Here is an 18,546-nt window from a genome sequence, read left to right as displayed (position 1 = left end):
AATAAAACAAAAACATTTACCCGCCCTTTTAAGGGCGGGTCAAAATCTAGTCTTATCTATTAAAATATAATAACTGACTTATCGTTTTATGCTTAAAAATCATATAAAATTATAACACACTGTTCATTTATATATTAAAATATAAATTATTTAAGTGATTTTTTTGTGACATATACATTCATTGGTGATATCTTACAATTTCAATAGTTGATATTTTTAGTTTTTAATCATTTTTCAGTGTTAAAATAAAAATTAGTTTTACAATCAATTATCTATAGACTTTTGATTTACATACTGTTTAATATTTCCTCCATTTTCATAAAGATACATATTCTAAGAAAAAAAATTTGTTTCAGAAAGATACATTGGTTTATATTTTCAATACATTTGTTATCAATTAATAATGACTAATTGCAAATTTCAAAAAAGATTAATTACATTTACTGATTTCTTATTGGTTAGAATCATGAAAAATCGATAATCACTGAAAGTTATGCATTTAATACTTAAATTTAATATATTTATTAATCTGTGTGGAAAAACCAAAACATGTAACATTTTGAAACGGAAATAGTACCTAACTCATATATAAAATAAATCTGAGTTTTTAGTTACATCCGAACTTTTATTTTGCCAGATTTTTTGAAAGAAACACATAAAACAATTATTTTTTTGCTGAATTTAAAATAAATTGGAAACAATCATACAAACGAAGAGAAACATAAAAAATCATCAACGAAGATGTCAGAACTATAGAGACCTCTAACCATATTTTTGGAACTACACAAAATATATTTTTATGGCTAAAATGTTTGTTTTTGTTTTTTCACATGTTAAAATAAACTAAAAGGCAATTTAAAACCAATTGTAATAATACTTGCAATTAAGAAAAATATTTTTTTGTGACACATATTTTTGTTGTTGAACTATCACAAAACTTCACAGCTCTTCTAAAAATAGATACTGAAATTTTTGATTATCAAACTATTAAATTCTAAAAAAAATTTGTCAACATTAAATTCTAAAATTTAAAATTTCTAATTATTATTCAACTATTATAACACTATAACATTATAAACATAACATGTACTTTTCATATAATATTATCATCCGCGAAGTCGCGGACAAACATCTAGTACATAATTATACTCGGTAGATTTCTTGGCTCACCATAGCTAACTATCCAAAGGATAAATTTTCACAAATCTCCTTTATAGTTTTTCCAAATCTTATTCAAAGCCTTTTGAAAAATTTCCATTGATGAGTTTCTTTTTCTCCAAAGTAAATCTTTGATTGTATGGTCTCTAAGTAACTTCTAGTTCAACTTTAGGCCGGCTCCAATTCTAGTCTTCAAGTCAATTAAACATCTTCGCTTCCTGTAGTATACTTCTTGTACTAATTTATGTAGTATTTTAAGACTGGTAAATGAAAGGTGCACAAAAAAAAATGGTAAATGAACACCTTGAGTAATTTTTTTATTTTAACTTCTAAAATTCTGTTTTTGGTGCACTAACAATTTCAATGACCATGCTTCCTACTGTACTACATCATCTATTTTGTCTTCAAGATCTTACCAGTGATTTCAGTGATTCTCTCTGATATCAATTGAAAGTGCAAGTGCAAGATGAATTTGATATGTCCAGAACATCATGGTTCAATGGTAAGGACGAACTCCTTCCTATACCCAGGTTGTGAGTTCGAACCCTGCTGGAGGGAACTAAGTCATGATTTCTGGATACCAACACGGATATGGACCTATGCTTTAGGACTTATTTGCATATCCAGAGAGAGGGTGTATCCGTGGGCTGCACCTCCCCTTGAAGATTAGTCTGGACCCTTCCATAGGCTCGGGATACCCCCAGATTAATCAAAAAAAAAAAAGATGAATTTGATATAGAGAATAATACGTACAGTGTACTATGTTTTATGTATGTTACAAAGTACTATAACAAAAGATAACGAAGGTCTCTCTTAGATATTTTCTCTAACGTAGGCTTTAACTCTTTCGTGACCTGTGGTTAAGGTTGTTTCATACAATTATCACACCCTTCCCCCAAATGCATGAAAACATAAAAGTATTAAGAAAATGATACTATATATGGTACCTCTGTATGTCCTTTAATCAAATGTTTGGGCCATATCAAATTATCAATATGGATCACATAAGCTGAGACTTCCTCTCCGAAACAGACACGTTTGGCATATTGAGGGTTGCTTCTTCTCATCAGTGAATATATAAAGCACGGTTAAAGCCCATGTCATAGCTATGCCTCGTGGTTTGATCGAAGCTAATCAGATTCATGATTCATAATTTTCAGCTTTTTTTTTGGCAAAGAAAAACTCTAGAGCTGGTTAACCCATTTTTATAACTAACTACAGTTCCTCCTCATAAATCAAATTAAAAAGGATCATACACACCAAAATATTATCCTAGTAAATAAACAAATATAAAGAACAGACATGAAAATTTAGGTAGAATGATCAACAAGTTGAAGGACATTTTAAGTTAAACGGGCCTATACGTGGGCTTAATTGGGCCGCATAATCAATCGGATATTTATGTAAAAACATCCGACGAACTTATATAAAAAATTTTGGAGTGAGGAAAGCGGGAAGAGCCTTTTCTGAAACAAGGGTAGGGCCCACCAAAAACATCTATAACGTAAAGCAAAATCAAACATAAATTATAGAATACTGTAAATGTTTTTTTTTTTTTTCAAAATTCTAAGGAAAAGAAAAAAACATTTTTTTCTCTATTTTCGAAGTTGGAACCGTAATTAGCATTTGTTTTTTTTCTCGGAATCTAAAAAAAAACGAGAGGAAAGAAAGGAGGAAAAGAGTGAGAAAAATCGTTGCGGCTGGAAAAATTCGAATTTCTCTCCCGGCGAGGAGATTCAAACGCCTTCTCTCCCCTTCCTCGCCGTGAATCTCAGCATTTTCCTTCAGTACCAGTCGCCATTTTTTTTTCTTTTGCGTTGCTTCCACCCTCCAGAGCTTTATCTATTAGCTTTTCTCAGGTTCGTATCCTTTAATTCTCTTTTCATGGCTTGGATCTGCGTAATTGATTTGGTCCGCATTCTGGTTAACATAAGGGGAATTAACTTTCATCATCATTGATTATAATTTTAAACGGTCTTATCTGAAATTGAAACGTCTTAGTTTGATTATATTAGAAGGTTAGATTGATGAAGGGAGCCCCTTTTTCAATATTTTACGCCGCGAATTAGTACGTTTGTGTTGTTTTTATTGACAAAACTTTATTAGTTTCTTTAGGGTCCTCCTCCTCTCAACTACAATCATGGGAACTGGGCGTGATCTCTGAGTTGGAATGAACGTTAATCTCGAACAGGACGCCAATATGAGTGGCGTCTATGCTCCCTCCGATGTAACTAGTTTTCTCAGCTTCGACGGGTCTGAAAGTCGTTCAAGCTTGGATGGTAGTAAGAAAGGTAAATGTCGTCATCTATTCCCTTTTTCTTGAATTTATCTCTCAGAACTTTGAGTAATGACAGAGATTATTCATGTGATTATAAGAAAATGGCGAAGTTTAAAGCTGATTTTAGGTGTAGACATAAATGGAAGATGGCTTCTGTTCTCACCGTTCTTGTCTCTTTCTTCTTCATTTTGTTGCCCTCAGGTCATCAGAATTTGGTGGAATGGTTAAATCAGACACTTCCTTATTTGAATTTACCATCGGAAGCTTCGGAGGACGAAGTGAGAGCATGCTTGAGGGATGGAACTGTCTTGTGTAACCTTTTGAATCAGCTTAGTCCTGGTTCAATGAGAATGGTATACTTATGAATTTTTATTTTGTTGACCATTTGGCTTATATATCTTTTTTTTGGTGCTAAGCTTCTGTTTTTCTTCTTCTCTATTTCTCATTTTTTGCTACACTCACACTCTTTGGCTATTTTATAGGGAGGCAGCTTTGAGCCTGCTTATGTTAGAATTGAGCGGTTTCTGACTGCTATGGATGAAATGGCCCTGCCCAGGTTCGAGGTTTCAGACATAGAGCAGGTCTGTTTTGTTCTATGGATATAACTTTTCGTTTCTGTAGAAAAAATGATTTGAAAAATACAGAACATCTGGTTGGATGGTTTATATAGTATTATTGCATCACATAGGTAAAGAGATTGTGGACCACCTGGGCTTTTATAAAATCGAACCAATTCAGGGTAGATAATTTTTGTTAACAGTTAAAACAAGCCTCGTTTTTGACATCATCTGGCTGCAACGCTGTTCTCATCATGGCTATTGTCTGATTTGCTATTCTTGATAAGATTGCATGATTTTTACCACCATATATTTTCTTCTCTCTGCCGTCTCTCGTCTTTCTTTATGGAGTTATGCCTCCTAATAGAAAGTAAAAATGCAGGGGGATATGCTGCCAGTTTTTCAGTCCCTTAAGGCGCTTAAAGCAAGTTTTTCCGATGGTGGTAATGATAAAAACTCACTAGGTGCGAGGAGGAGATGGAGCTTGCCAGAAGACCATTCGGATTCCAGAGGAGATGACCGCAACTTTATTGATGGATTCCAGTCGAAGGAAGGATTTGAGATTGATACGTCAGATGCTAAAATTTCAGAATTACTGAAATCTGACAGTTTACGAGTAAAGTATTCTAACTTATTTTTAGTAGACTGTGTACAACCGTTTAGCTTTTATCCCTTTATCCCTTTGTTTGTAGAATGCTCCTACTCGGACGCTGTTTGACATGCTGGATAAACTTCTAGATGAGAGCGTGAAGAAGATGAATGGACATGTGTCTCATGTAAGACAAAGATTTAGCTACTGATGCCTTCCTTCTCTTGATAACTTTAATCTGGTTTGCCTAAAATTTGAATCCTTAGTTCATGGAACATTTCTTCTTATGATCCACATGTTTCTCCCTTTTGCGGTTTGTTGTTCAGGCAATGGCATCACTCTTGAGCGCACTTGTGCAAGTGATAGAACAGAGAATCTCAAATCAAGCTGATAACCTGAAAAACGTAAGAGTACATAATACTCTTTTTTTCTTTGTATGCACGTGTTAATATAATCCTTCTGACCAAGTAATGAAACATGTTTATGATATGTGCAGCAAAATATACTCTTCAGGGTACGTGAAGATAAATACAGGTCAAGAATAAAGGTCTTAGAAACCTTGGCAGCTGGGGCAACTCAGGAAAACGAGGTACTGTTGTCTCTGATTTCAGTTTATTTCTATTTCGCTTATTGATTGGTCTTTCTGTTATTTTCTTCGTTGTAGATTGTTTCGAATTGTATGGAGCGTACAAAGGTATGTTATTGATTCAATATGTATCGTCTCCTTAATACATACTTAACCTGCATAGTACTTGTGAAAATTGACGTTTAAGCCAATCCTCTAGATGTTGAAATTATATCATAAGTCGTTGTGTATGCCCCTCTTACTTAAATACGTGACTCATGCATCGATTTTCATTCCGCTTGTGTTGTGTATTAAATTATTTTAGCTCAGAGTTTTCCCAATAATGGGTTTGTTGTGCTCTTTAGCTTGAAAAAAGCAGAATAGAAGAAAGAGAAAAGTCAGAAGAAAAAGATGTGGTGCGTTTGAAAAAGGAAAAAGAGCGCAGTGATGCTGAGATTCGTAAGCTGAAGCAAGAACTCAAGGTGGTGAAAGAGGCGCATGCAAACCAGTGCTTGGAGTTAGAAGCAAAAGCACAAAACAGTACAGTTGAGTTGGAGAGTAAATTAAAGGATGCAGAGTTACAAGTTGCCGAATCAACTAGGAAGGTCAAAGAACTCGAGAAGTTGTACCTATCTAAATCTCAAAAATGGGAGAACAGAGAGTCCACCTACCAAAGCTTCATAGACAACCAGTTTGGTGCTCTGCAGGTTTGGCTTTAAAATATAGTATTCTAAACAATAAATACCCTGGTAGTTCTTTTAAATGACATAGTTTTTGTGAATCATGAAGGCTTTGAATGCTACTTCAGTGTCTATAAAGCAAGAAGTCTTAAGGACACAAAAGAAATACTTTGAGGACCTAAATTACTATGGTAAGTATCATTTATGTCACCAATTTTGTATGGCTGTTTGGTCAGTTTTTCTAGTCTGAAATACATGGCTTCATATTTGTAATATTTTTCCAAGGTTTAAAGCTCAAAGGAGTGGCTGATGCAGCAAAAAATTACCATGTGGTCCTTGAAGAAAACCGAAGACTGTACAATGAAGTGCAGGAATTGAAAGGTAAAACACTTTGGGTTAGTGTACTTTGGGTTTGCACTCGACCATTAAAGATATGACTCTGTTCTTCTCTTGCATTTATTTTCCAGGAAATATCAGAGTCTATTGCCGGATAAGACCATTCCTTCCGGGGCAAAACAGTGGACAGACTTCTATAGAGTACATTGGTGAGAACGGTGAATTGGTGGTTGCAAATCCGTTTAAGCAAGGGAAAGATACCCATCGGTTGTTTAAGTTCAATAAAGTTTTCGGTCAAGCAGCAACTCAAGGTCTAAACCTCCTTCCTCTTATGTATATAGATTAGCTTGTTAAGGACTTTATGTAATATTAATTTCTCCTAATTCTGTTTTTTTTTTAATGCAGAGGAGGTTTTCCTAGATACTCGACCATTAATTCGATCAATTCTTGATGGTTATAATGTGTGTATATTTGCGTATGGTCAGACGGGATCTGGAAAAACTTATACAATGGTAAACGCCATGCTTGACTTTGCTCCTTTTATGTTTCAGCCAAACATTATTACTCTCTAACGCACATATTTCCATTTTGCTAACACAGAGTGGGCCAAGCATCACTTCAAAAGAACACTGGGGTGTCAATTACAGAGCTCTGAATGACTTGTTTCACTTAACTCAGCTTAGACAAAACACTGTTGTGTATGAAGTAGGTGTTCAAATGGTTGAGATATACAATGAGCAAGTTCGTGACATACTTTCTGATGGTGGTTCTAATCGAAGATATCCTTCTCTAAGCTAATATTGTTGCTAAATTTTACTTGGAATATGTACATTCACATATGCTTACATATTTATCTATATGTTTGCATATGCTGCTTCCATAGAAAATTTCCTTAACTTGCGTACATTAGGGGTTTGGAATACTGCCTTACCAAATGGGTTAGCTGTCCCAGATGCAAGCATGCATTCTGTGAGATCAACTGAAGATGTGCTTGAGCTGATGAATATTGGGCTCATGAACAGAACCGTTGGTGCCACAGCTCTCAATGAAAGGAGTAGTAGATCACACTGGTTTGTAAATTTTTTTATCTTCTGACATTATCTAAGCCTCGCTTCCTCAGGATTATAGAAATGACATTGTTGCCTATTGTATACAGCGTTCTTTCTGTTCATGTACGTGGTGTCGACGTGGAAACCGATTCTGTTTTGCGTGGTAGTTTGCACTTGGTCGATCTTGCTGGAAGTGAGAGGGTCGATCGCTCGGAGGTAACTGGAGAGAGGCTCAAGGAGGCTCAGCATATAAATAAATCACTGTCAGCCCTTGGAGATGTCATATTTGCTCTAGCGCATAAGAACCCCCATGTGCCGTATAGAAACAGCAAATTGACGCAAGTCCTTCAAAGTTCTTTGGGTACTTTCTTAACCCTCTTTGAAGAAAAAGATTTAAGATTTGGGCTACACGTATTGCATGATATACCCGTTGGCTTTATGTTGATGGTTCCTTAACCCTTTGTCTTGACTTTTTTGTTTTGTCTTGTAGGAGGACAGGCTAAGACTCTTATGTTTGTTCAAGTCAATCCTGATGGAGATTCTTATGCTGAGACGGTTAGCACTCTGAAGTTCGCTGAAAGAGTTTCTGGTGTGGAATTAGGTGCAGCTAAAAGTAATAAAGAGGGACGAGATGTTAGACACCTCATGGAACAGGTGCTTATTTTCTTTCTATCTCTCTCAAAATTTAATCTTGCCCATTGGAAGTAAATAGAGAACAAAGTTATACTTATCTTGATACCATTTGATGTAACAGGTATCAAGCTTGAAGGATGTTATTGCCAAGAAAGATGAAGAGCTTCAAAATGTTCAGAAGCAAAAAAGTAACAGTACAACCGTGCCGAAACGTGGTTTAAGCAATCTAAGATTGTTGGGACCTTCATCACCTAGAAGACACTCTATAGGACCTTCACCAAATGCTCGACGAGGAAAGGCACCTGGTTCTTTTGGGAGAGCAGCCTCAGATTTTGACAACTGCTCAGAATACAGTAGCAAGCATTCTGATTCCGGTTCACCGCGTTCATCGGACGAACTTAAACATCGAAAGGATCTTCACCAGCTATCTAAGTTTGCCGGTGGGTCAAAAGAAATTGACATTGAAGATGACATTGAACTCATTGGCCTTGGGGATGCAGATTCTGAGGACAGATTGAGTGATATCTCTGATAGCTGTCTTTCGATGGGAACAGAAACTGATGGCTCCATATGCAGTGCAGTCGAGTTGACTCTTTTCCCTGAAACCGTGAAGCCTCTTGAAATAACGGAAGAACCTGAACCACACTTGGTCCCTGAGAAGCTCGAGAAATCAGCAAAGATGGTGAAAACCGTGCCCAAAGACAAGTAAGTACCCTCTACTAGCACACTTTAACAGAACAATATGAATACATTTTTATTAGATTCTTATGTTTGTTTTGTTTTGGTATTTTTAAAAGCAGAACTAGTATTCCATCGAAGATTCCGAAGCAGATCTTGAAACCACCAGGCCAAACCACCAGACCTTCTCGTCTGTCAATTGCCACTAGCTCCTCCTCGAAGACCTTAACAAGTAACATAAGCTCTTTTTGCATAGTAACTTGTATCCTAAAAACCAAATCGTTATGCATAGTTACATTCTATGATCTTTTGTGTAAACTATGCATATGGATGTCTTCTTTAGTTTGCATCACAATGGAAATCTCATTATATGGTCTTTAGTGTCAATCTTGCTGCTTGAGTCATCTAACCTTTTTGTTGATTGGCCTCAGGTGCTAAAAGACCGACGATTAGCACTTCAACTTCAATGAAACCACTCAACAGAAGGCGGTGAAGACTCACTCAAGGTTCATCAGGACGGGGGGGAGGAAGATGTGAGAATGAATCTGAGCTGTTGGTGTTTAGTAGCTAATTGTGTAACTAAAAAGCATACGATGTCTGTTCTTCTTCTATGTAAAACCTAATTAACTAAAAATACCAAGTGTTAACTTAATGCCGTCCACGTAAGCTTTTGAGGTTTTCTATAAGATTTTGATGTTTCTATTATGGAACTAAAGCGAAGATGCCCGCTCTTCTCTGCTCCTAAAAACTAGTCGAAGATATTTGATCGTTTGTGCTCTCAAAGAAGAATGCTTCATGGATATGGAGCTTATATAGAGCTGTTGGAGAGACTTGAAGTGCAAGGAAGTCTTGTATACTTTTGAGAAAGAGCAAAGAAGTTTGTTGGCTACTGAAAATGCCAAAAAACCCTTGTTCGGTCTTTTCTTAAACAGTGAACACTGGCGCTTTCTGGATCATATATGGCTTATCCCCAGACTTTTTTTTTGGGTATATCTGATCTTGTAACCCTCTCTCCCTAGCTAATACTTTATCCCATGGCTTCTTCTTCTTCTTTTAGGACTCGCACTTGGAGCTACCAACTCTTTGCGAGTTTCTACGGACCCGACGTCCCTAAGACTTTTATCAGTCATTTGCGGAGACAGTTAAACAGCAAGGGGATTTTAATGTTCGATGATCAAGGGACTGAGAGAGGCCAAACCATTGCCTCTGAACTCAAACAAGCTATTAGGGGATCAGTGATATCGATCGTGGTGCTCTCCAAGAATTATGCTTCTTCCAGCTGGTGTTTGAAAAACCTGCTGGAGATTTTGAAGTGCAAGGAACAAATCGTGACGACAGTTTTCTACGGAGTAGATCCATCCGATGTTAGGAAACAGACTGGAGATTTCGGGAAAGCTTTCAAGGAAACATGTCGTGGTAGCAAAGATGGAGACAAGCTTTAACCTATGTGGGCATCATAGCCGGGGAACACCTCCTAAACTTGTTTGTTTGTCTGTCTTCCTTCAATTGATCTCGTTAGTCATGTCAACTCTTTCTCTTATCCTATCTATCCTTGACTTCTCTTACAAAACCCGAGCCCATAAAGCTCGTTTCCGTTGCAAGTTGCCTTTTCCTTGGTTCTACTATCCATCACCACGTGGCTACAACAGAATCTTTGGAAGTTCCACGGATGCTATCTTGTTTTTCTGCGGTGTTGGTCAGTTAATAGTGTCCACGATCAATTGTAGCTTTACTGACAGGGGACGAGACGGTCCTGTCAAAGTATCAGTGTGGCCTCTCGTCTTTGCTATTGGTATGGTTGTCTCCAAGTTCATGGAGAAGCCAACCATTTCCAAGGAGAATTAAACGAAAATGTATTGATTGCTTTAACAATGTAAAGAATAAAGACAAGTGTGTTTTGAAGGTTGGATTACATGTTAATTTAGTAGGAACTTTTTAGAGCGTCCCTCCTCTGTTTCCATTAATTTTCTATGAACATCAAACATTCATTGTAGCAGGCAGATACAGCAGTAAAAGAAGTGGTTACGCCAATTTACGCTTTGGTTTTATCTTCAGCATTTCCACATAAAATTGGCAATGGTAAGCCCTAGACCTAAGCAACAATTGTTTTGAAAAGCCATAACCAAAAACAGTGTTCCTTGAAATACTTGCCACGTACGCAAATAGATTGAGCTCACACTAAGGGGAACGTTTAATCTGTGCCATATTCCTTAACGTTTCTCATTTGATAAGCTTTTTTTTTTCTCTTTTGTATGTAAGCCTTTGAAAACATAGTAATGGCAAGATTTTCTGTTATTTTGATGTTATATTGAAGAGCAATAAATTTGCAAAATCAAGGTTTCAATCCTTGATCTCTCAAGCAAATAAGACTTCGTTAATCACTTGTGCAAGATGTTAACTCCTCTTTCACCTGTTTTTTTCTGTCATAATAGCTTTTGGTTCCGTTAAGCAGCCTTCCGGCTGGCTATTATTTTAAACCATATGAAGCTAATAAAAACATGAAGTTGACACATTTGTTGTCTGAAGCAGAACACAGAGTTGTTTTTGGACGATTCATTCTTACAGTAAAGAAGGTATATGGTGATGCATTAGGATTTTATTTAGTAAACATATCGAACGTCAAACTTTTTTGAGATAACTTAGAAAACAAGTATGTTGCTTCTTATTAACTATACAAGAAAATAGCGGCACATACAATTGTGGAATACAAATATAAATAAAACTTTATAAGCATTGGATTGAATCATAGACCCACAAGTGCCAACACCCAAGTTGCCATGGCTGTAATGAAAATTCTCCAATATATTTCGATTCCTGCAATATAAAATAAGCCAAAATATTAGTGTTTGGGTTTAATAAGTTGCTTATTCCACATCTCACATACAGGGTGAGGCAAGACTAACAGAAACGGGTCAGCCAGTCACAAAATCCAAAATGGTAGTACAAAGCGATAAGTTGTATATCAAATGATTCCGGATAAGGTATGTAACCTAAAATTTAGAGCCAGTGCAGAGTCATTATATCAGTATCCGCATATATATATTGCATTGCATAAAAGAATTTGTCTACTAACCATTTATAACGCCCAGACTCGGTTGCAAAGCGGAGATTATACATGACAAGATGATCTGAGCCAAACTAGCATGGCTGCAACACTCAAAAGATAGGTATTGGATTATTTCGTGACGAACTTTCAAGTGTTGATTAGTTTAAGCAACTTAAAAGGGTTGACATCTATCAAACTTACTTTAATTGGGTTCACTAGGATAAACTATAATACTAATAAAAGTTAAATACTATGCCCAAACGAAGGAAGGAGAAGACTGCATTTAACAATGAAAACATATAACATTGACCGAGTATGCTAATATATGTACATATTGCGCTTACAGAATGATAAGTTGATAAACCCTAAAAACAAGTGTGCTTTAAAAAAAAAAACAGTTATCTTAACTTGAAATATCAGTATGATATCGACGACCGCATAACTTTTTATTTGGTAAACCGTCATTCAATATTTAACAGTATGCATTTATGCATGAGACCACTAGATTAGATGTTTTAGTTTGATAATTGCTTAGCGTAAAACTGCAAACTAAGATTTTGTGATGTATTCGTTGCGAATCAGTCCATCTACCAACGAATTTTTGTTGCATGCTGATTTCTTTAAAAAAAAAAAAGACACTAAGGGTAATTATGCAGATTTAATTAGTACATATAGCAAAAGAGTATGTAAAACAGAAATTAATTATAATTTGATATATCAGCCTCCAACTCTTCTTCTTTTGTTGATCAAATGCAAACAAACATCAAAATGATTAGATGTTCAAAATCAACATGGTTAAATGTTCAAAAAAGAAACATGATTTTCAATATTCACATACTTTGTGGCTTTTGATCTTAAGAAGACAACAACAACACATGACAAACATAAAAGGAATTGCAAATTATTTCAATCCAAAATCATCAAATGTGTTCACAAATTCACAAGTGCAAACACCAAAACTGCCATCGTCATAGCAATTCTCCCAAATATTTGGTTTCCTGCCACAAAAAAAATGGAATAAAATTAGAGCCAACCCTGTCAATAATATTTGTAGTTGGATACATAAACATTATATCAAAAAGATACTCATATGATCAAATTTTTTGAAAAAGAAAGTCATATGATCAAAACTAAACAAAAATACATACAAAAATATGATCACCTTTAATAACGTTAGAAAACGACCCGCTGCTCTGTGGCCGCGTGAAAACCAGCGGCGGTGGTGGCGGTTGCGATAAACCAGGAGGCGGTAAAAATAGAGCCGGTGACGGTGGAGGCGGCGGCAACGATAGAGGAGGTGGAGAGGATGGAGGCAACGGTGGCGGCGACGACAAAACAGAGGTTTGATACCTCAAAAGACATTTAGGAGTAAAGATCAGAGCAGAACTTGGTGAACCGCAACAAGTTGAAACTCTTAAGAGCGCATATCTGAGACAAATGGTACAGTTAAACCGGTCAAGACCAGGACTACACTGAACCATTGACTCAAACTTATAAGAACCCGCTGCTTGAGTCACAAGTTCTTGATCTTCCAGAAAATACGGAACCAAAGAGGACGAAGATACGTTGAGAATCAGTTGGTTGAATTTATCAGCTAACGTCTCATTGAACGTATTCGAGTTCGGAGCAGAGCGAAGAGAGTAAAGGACGATGCTCGGTCTGACCTCAAGAACAGAGAAGAAGTAAACGTTAGAGTACCGAACCATGCACTCTTCGTAGTATATGACCGCTGCTTTGTTAAGAGTACAGTTTGTAGCGATCTCGATTGTAGCGGTCTGGACGCAGTCAGAGCAAGACGTCGCGGTGGTGTCTCCTCTGCAGAGGAACATGCCGTGGACTGTGTTGGGACTACGACCGACTGTGGCGTTTGAATAGGTTCCGAGGGAGGAACTGACGCGGAGAGAGGAGAGTAAAAGGTCTCGGTTTGCTTCGTATGAACTGGTTTGTGTGAAGTTGTCGGAAGGATTGCAGAAAGTAGTCAAGTGTTCAGGTTGAGACATGGTTTGGTGAGAGAGCAGAGAGAAGAGGAAGAAGAAAAACAGAGGTGTAGAGAGTGTAGTTATGATTCTTGCCATTTTATTTTGTGTGTGCGTTCTGCATGAGAGAATGATAGAGACTTTATAGTAGAAAGAAAAGGAGTTTTCTTCTTGTTGAATATTATTCAAAAGAATTACTAAAGAAAGATGTTGTACTAATTCAGAGGAATAATGTGCATGAAATGTTATTGTTTTCATCAATGATTGGTAGATGTCTTTACCAAGTAAAAATCATCAAGTTGACACATTTGTTTAATTAGAGTCAATGTAGGAGAACAGAGACTTAGTCCTGCGATTTAGAAGACAATCATTTGTTTACTGGTGTTGTACCAGTTCAGAGAAAAACTATTATGCAAACTAAAATTGTTAGCGGAATGGAATTCTTAATAACACAATTATAGAGTTGACAAAGATTGTACCTTTGGTTTTTCTATTCATTCAAAAAGAATATCAAAATGATAATGTTGTAACAACCCAGAGAAAGAACATGTAATATAAAAAATAGCTTGGACAGTTGCTTGCGTTGACAAGAAAATAGGTTCATGAAAATTTATTTTGAGCAGCGAGTTTAACGAGAAATATTAGAACTACAAGATAAAAGACACGAGAGACTTGTTTACATCCATGATAGCTGAAAATCACAAAGTTGGACGACGCTTGGTTTATGACTCTTTAACGAAAAACAAAGACATTTGAACTACAAGATAAAAGACACGAGTTTGATGCAGAGCGAGGAGCAATTACTGCAGACTCATGGCGGCGAATGGGAGAGTTAAACCATGAGCGGGATAGGCTTGACCTCCTGGAGTGATATCTTGAGCTCCGAGACTTGGTGTACCAAACATCATAGCATACGGCTGAACTGCTGGAGCTGTTGCAGCTTGAGGAACAGCAAACGTCGTAGGATATGGCTGACCTGCTGGAGTTGTTGTTGTACTTTGGCCAGCTAGATTTGGTGTTCCGAACATCGTAGGATAGGGCTGAGCTGCTGGAGTTGTTGTACCTTGAGCAGCAAGATTTGGGGTGCCAAACATCAAAGGATAGGCTTGAGCTGCTGGAGTTGCACCTCGAGCTCCAATATTTGTTGTACCTTGAGCAGCAAGATTTGGGGTGCCAAACATCAAAGGATAGGTTTGAGCTGCTGGAGTTGAACCTTGAGCTCCAATATTTGGCGTGCCAAACATCATAGGATAAGCTTGAACAGCTGGAGCTCTTGTAGTACCTTGAGCAGCAAGATTTGGAGTCCCAAACATAATAGGATAGGCTTGAAAAGCTGGAGTTGCCGTTGTACCTTGAGAAGTAAAATTTGGAGTCCCAAACATAATAGCATAGGCTTGGACTGCTGGAATTGCTGTTGTACCATAAGCTGCAAGATTTGGTGAGCCAAACAGCAAAGGACAAGAACCATAGGTAGAAAAGAACATCCCGGGAAGAGATGTCGCAGCTGATGGAGGATTTGTGGTATTGTTCAAGCCCAAGTGACTAGAAGGAGAGGACCTACTCGTGGCTCCACACGCTGTGCATCCAGATCCTGGGGAAGAAACACCAGCGGGTTCAGGGGGTCTCTGGAAAGCAGCGGGGGTGTTGTAGCCAATAGGAAAACCACACATGTCTCGGTTCGTTAGATCAATAGTTCTCATCTGAGGACGATTAGGTATGCTTGGAGGAGCAAATAGCGACGGTGACACCGTTGGTGAGGAAAAGGGAGATGTATGAACAGGAGGAAACCACCCAAACCCACCTGCAACATGAAATTAGTTAATTACAGAGAGATCTAAAACATAAAAAGCTATACATTATGTACTAAAGATTTGAGTAAGTGAGTTAGTTTACCTTTGTCTCCATTTTTGTAATCTTCCCACCTCAATTCTTCATGACTTTTATGTCCATGTGAGTTGGAAGCAGATATGGACATTATCAGCCTGCCGTCAACATCTGGTGTAGGTGAATAACGAGGATACCTACTACCTTGTTCAGTTCCACCACCAGCCAAAAATGGACTGCGAACAGGAACAGGTGTAGTAGTTGGTGCGTTTGGTCCAAAATGGTTAGAGGGACCAAACCCTGGATGAGAGACACCAACATCAGGTCTGGCAAAACCACCAGGGTAGCCAAACGGTGGAGTAAAAGCAGAACCAGTCTTGTCAGAACCTTGCGCTGGCAAGAAGCTAAAGGGTGGGGAAGTGTTAGCTTGCAGTGATCCCCATCTAAATGGTGAGGGAGGAGCATCAAGTGGAGATGAAGTTGATGATGCAACAGAAGGAAAAGTAGAAGCAGCAAGGGATGTAAAAGCAGGAGGGAATTGGAATGTGGTTGGTGAGGAACTGTGAAATGGAGATGCAGGAGCAGCGGCCGCGGATGTAGTAGTAGTAGTAGTGGTTGTGCCTGGAGCTTGCACTGGTGCCGATGTAACAGGAGGGGCGAAACTAAATGCTGAACAACCGGAGGTGGCAGATGGTACGCGAGCAGCGAATGCACCAAAACCAAAAGCAGGGGCCTGCGTTGAACCGGAAGCAGTAGGGGCAAGAGCTTGTGCTTGTACCGGTGGGAACTTGAAGAAGATGGTCGAGTCAACAGACTTAACCGACGTGGTGATAGGAGGAGCGAGTGGAGTGGTCTCTGTACCGGAACTTTGATCCGAGGTGGAACCAAGAGCTTGTGCTGGTTGTTCGGAACTAACTGGTGTAACAGCAGGTGGGATGGTTGAGCCAACAGACTGCGCTGCTGGTTCAGGATTATTAACCGGTGTGGTGACTGGAGGAGGAGCGAGTGGAGTCGTCTCTGTTCCGGAACTCTGATCTGAGGTGGAACCAAGAGGTTGAACTGGTTCGGAACTAACAGGAACCGATGAGCCAATCACTTCTTTGCTCGGCTCGGTTTCTTGAGTAATGAAAGTCCGATGCTGGACACAAGTGTCGCAACCGCATAGCTCTGGCTCAGAAACATCAATCCTCATTCTTGTTTCCTCGATCTTCAACCTAATAACAAACAAAGACGAAATTTATATTAAAATTGATCAAAAGATAGTTTATACAAGAAATACTCAGAAGCCTAATTACTTGCAACAGAGGCAACGCAGATCTTATAAAAAAAAAAAAAAACTCAGAACCCTAATTACGAAGAGGAAATATCATCATCTAAACCCAAATCAAAGATCAGAACTTTAATTACGAACAAAGGGCTAACCAGTATTCAACAAAGATCAGAACTTTTGGCGGAAAAGAAATCAAATTCTGCAAACCAATGATAAGTAAGTAAGAGATGAGAGATAGAAAGGGCACTTACGTTGGTAACGATTCGGCTTCTGCGAGACTTAGAATCGAGCTTTAGGGTTTGTGGAGAGACTCTCTACAGTAGAGGGATGAGATGAAGAGGGATCTCTCTGCTTTCGGTTTATATAGGTAATGATTTCGTGATTTCCCCACGTCGCTTGTACGCTTCTTAAAAGATTTTTTCTTTCCTTCTTTCTTTCTTGCAGGCGTTGATTTCACGCCGGACGTTTCTTATAATCTTCTTTTTTCTTTAAATTTATTTGAAATAGCTAAATTAAGTGTCTACTGGACTTGGGCTCTCTATGTGTTTCTTAGTTATGGGCCTTATGGGCTCTAAATTAAGTGTCAACCTTCTTAGCGTTTAAAACAAAATAGTATAAAGTGTACTATTTTGTTTTGATTAAACTCCCTCCCTAGAAATTTAGAGGGGTGTATTGAATCTGAAATTTGAAGTGATTTGATTTTTAATGAGTTTTGAGATGATTACAGGAGAATTAGAGAATTTGATGTGACTTTTGTTAAAACACTCTAAAATCTCATATAAAACAGTGAGATTTGGATTTTTATGTTTATAACTAAGGAAATCTCCTCAAACACCCTAGAAACATTTAAAATACTCTAAAATCTCCAACTTAAATTTTGTTCAATAACAGTGGATTTTAGAGTATTTTATAAAATGTTAAATTCAAATAACACTGGATTTTAAAGTATTTTTTAAAATCCACATTTGAATAACAGTGGATTTGTCATTTTAATACAAATCACTTAAGACTCGTAGTTGAATACATCCCTCTTAGTATATATACGTACTGAGATCAAATATGAAACACACAAACTTTACAAGTTGTTTTATGATTTCAAGCACATGGTTAAAGACCTTTAAGTGACTAAACATGAAAACTCCTTCACATTCACCATTTCTTCTCCTTACCTCTTGTTTTTTTCTGGGCTCAATTTCAATCTTTGTTTCATCGATACATTTGGTACAAAGCATTTAACTTCACCAGAAATTATACCATATCTACAATAATGCAGTCTAGTATCACTCTAAATCACTAAGTGGATCCAGTGCTACCTAACCTACATTATTAATTTTCGACTACAGTGAAATTGATTTCATCCCACTACTCGAAAATTAGAACCATCTTTTAGACTCCTAATTTAACATTGTTAAACACAAGAGAACAATAACACTCGACCGGTTCTTAATTCCAGAAAAACCGATGGTCTTCTAATGATCCAAGTGTAGTACGTGTACCAAAGGTATCATCACCAAAGACACGTCTCGACCGAGCCTCATATACTCCAGCAATCACTATCCCAATCGAACACAAAGTCCGGATTGAAAAGAGGGCCACCAAAAAGACCTATAAAGGAAAAAGGACAAACTTTCTCTCTTTTAGATAACTCTTTTAACAAGTCACCGAAAACGTACAACCTATTTCTGAGCGCGTTTAATGATTCAACATTTGGCACCAGAGAAAGGGCGAGATTCAGCATAAAATATCCCTCTAGAAACCTGACATGTAACACAGAACCAGAGAAAGAACATGTAAAATATGAAATCATCAGATGATTTCACTTGAAGGGAAAGTCATAATTTTAACGCATTTGTAACTTGGGTGTCTGTAAAACAGAAACAGAGAGGATTAGGAATGGAGAGTGTCGA

At 37.6% G+C, this 18,546-nt stretch overlaps 3 protein-coding genes across 5 annotated transcripts; 1 reads left to right on the top strand and 2 right to left on the bottom strand.

Annotated features, from left to right (window-relative positions):
* The first annotated feature begins 2,788 nt into the window (after positions 1-2,788).
* LOC108828023 (kinesin-like protein KIN-14J) lies at positions 2,789-9,228 on the top strand. Of its 3 annotated transcripts, none has more exons than XM_056994503.1 (21): positions 2,789-3,017; positions 3,274-3,449; positions 3,638-3,789; positions 3,919-4,017; positions 4,376-4,609; positions 4,686-4,769; positions 4,909-4,986; positions 5,079-5,171; positions 5,247-5,276; positions 5,513-5,854; positions 5,937-6,018; positions 6,113-6,208; positions 6,295-6,474; positions 6,569-6,675; positions 6,764-6,944; positions 7,071-7,233; positions 7,320-7,573; positions 7,703-7,866; positions 7,967-8,550; positions 8,643-8,755; positions 8,955-9,228. In XM_056994503.1, exons 2-21 carry the CDS (start codon positions 3,329-3,331, stop codon positions 9,014-9,016), a joined length of 3,219 nt encoding a protein of 1,072 aa, XP_056850483.1. In that variant the 5' UTR covers positions 2,789-3,017; positions 3,274-3,328; the 3' UTR covers positions 9,017-9,228. The 3 variants fall into 3 exon arrangements, with proteins under 3 accessions (XP_056850483.1, XP_056850484.1, XP_056850485.1); XM_056994504.1 differs by having other exon boundaries at positions 3,265-3,449; XM_056994505.1 differs by having other exon boundaries at positions 2,790-3,017; positions 8,646-8,755.
* Positions 9,229-12,341: 3,113 nt separating this feature from the next.
* Positions 12,342-13,647, bottom strand: LOC108826610 (cysteine-rich repeat secretory protein 9). Its single transcript, XM_018599999.2, has 2 exons — positions 12,732-13,647; positions 12,342-12,567 (listed from the first exon to the last, which is right to left on the bottom strand). The coding sequence occupies exons 1-2, from the start codon at positions 13,642-13,644 to the stop codon at positions 12,500-12,502; spliced, it is 981 nt and encodes a 326-aa protein (XP_018455501.1). The 5' UTR covers positions 13,645-13,647; the 3' UTR covers positions 12,342-12,499.
* Positions 13,648-14,140: 493 nt separating this feature from the next.
* LOC108828256 (nuclear pore complex protein NUP98B) lies at positions 14,141-17,095 on the bottom strand. The gene is made up of 3 exons (XM_018601887.2): positions 16,891-17,095; positions 15,439-16,583; positions 14,141-15,346 (listed from the first exon to the last, which is right to left on the bottom strand). Exons 2-3 carry the CDS (start codon positions 16,559-16,561, stop codon positions 14,346-14,348), a joined length of 2,124 nt encoding a protein of 707 aa, XP_018457389.1. The 5' UTR covers positions 16,562-16,583; positions 16,891-17,095; the 3' UTR covers positions 14,141-14,345.
* Between the last annotated feature and the right edge of the window lie 1,451 nt (positions 17,096-18,546).

The sequence above is a fragment of the Raphanus sativus genome, chromosome 9, assembly GCF_000801105.2.
Source record: "Raphanus sativus cultivar WK10039 chromosome 9, ASM80110v3, whole genome shotgun sequence".
NCBI classification, from domain to species: domain Eukaryota; kingdom Viridiplantae; phylum Streptophyta; class Magnoliopsida; order Brassicales; family Brassicaceae; genus Raphanus; species Raphanus sativus.
Note: the sequence above shows the minus strand (reverse complement) of the source record. Positions and strands in the feature narration are given on the sequence as shown.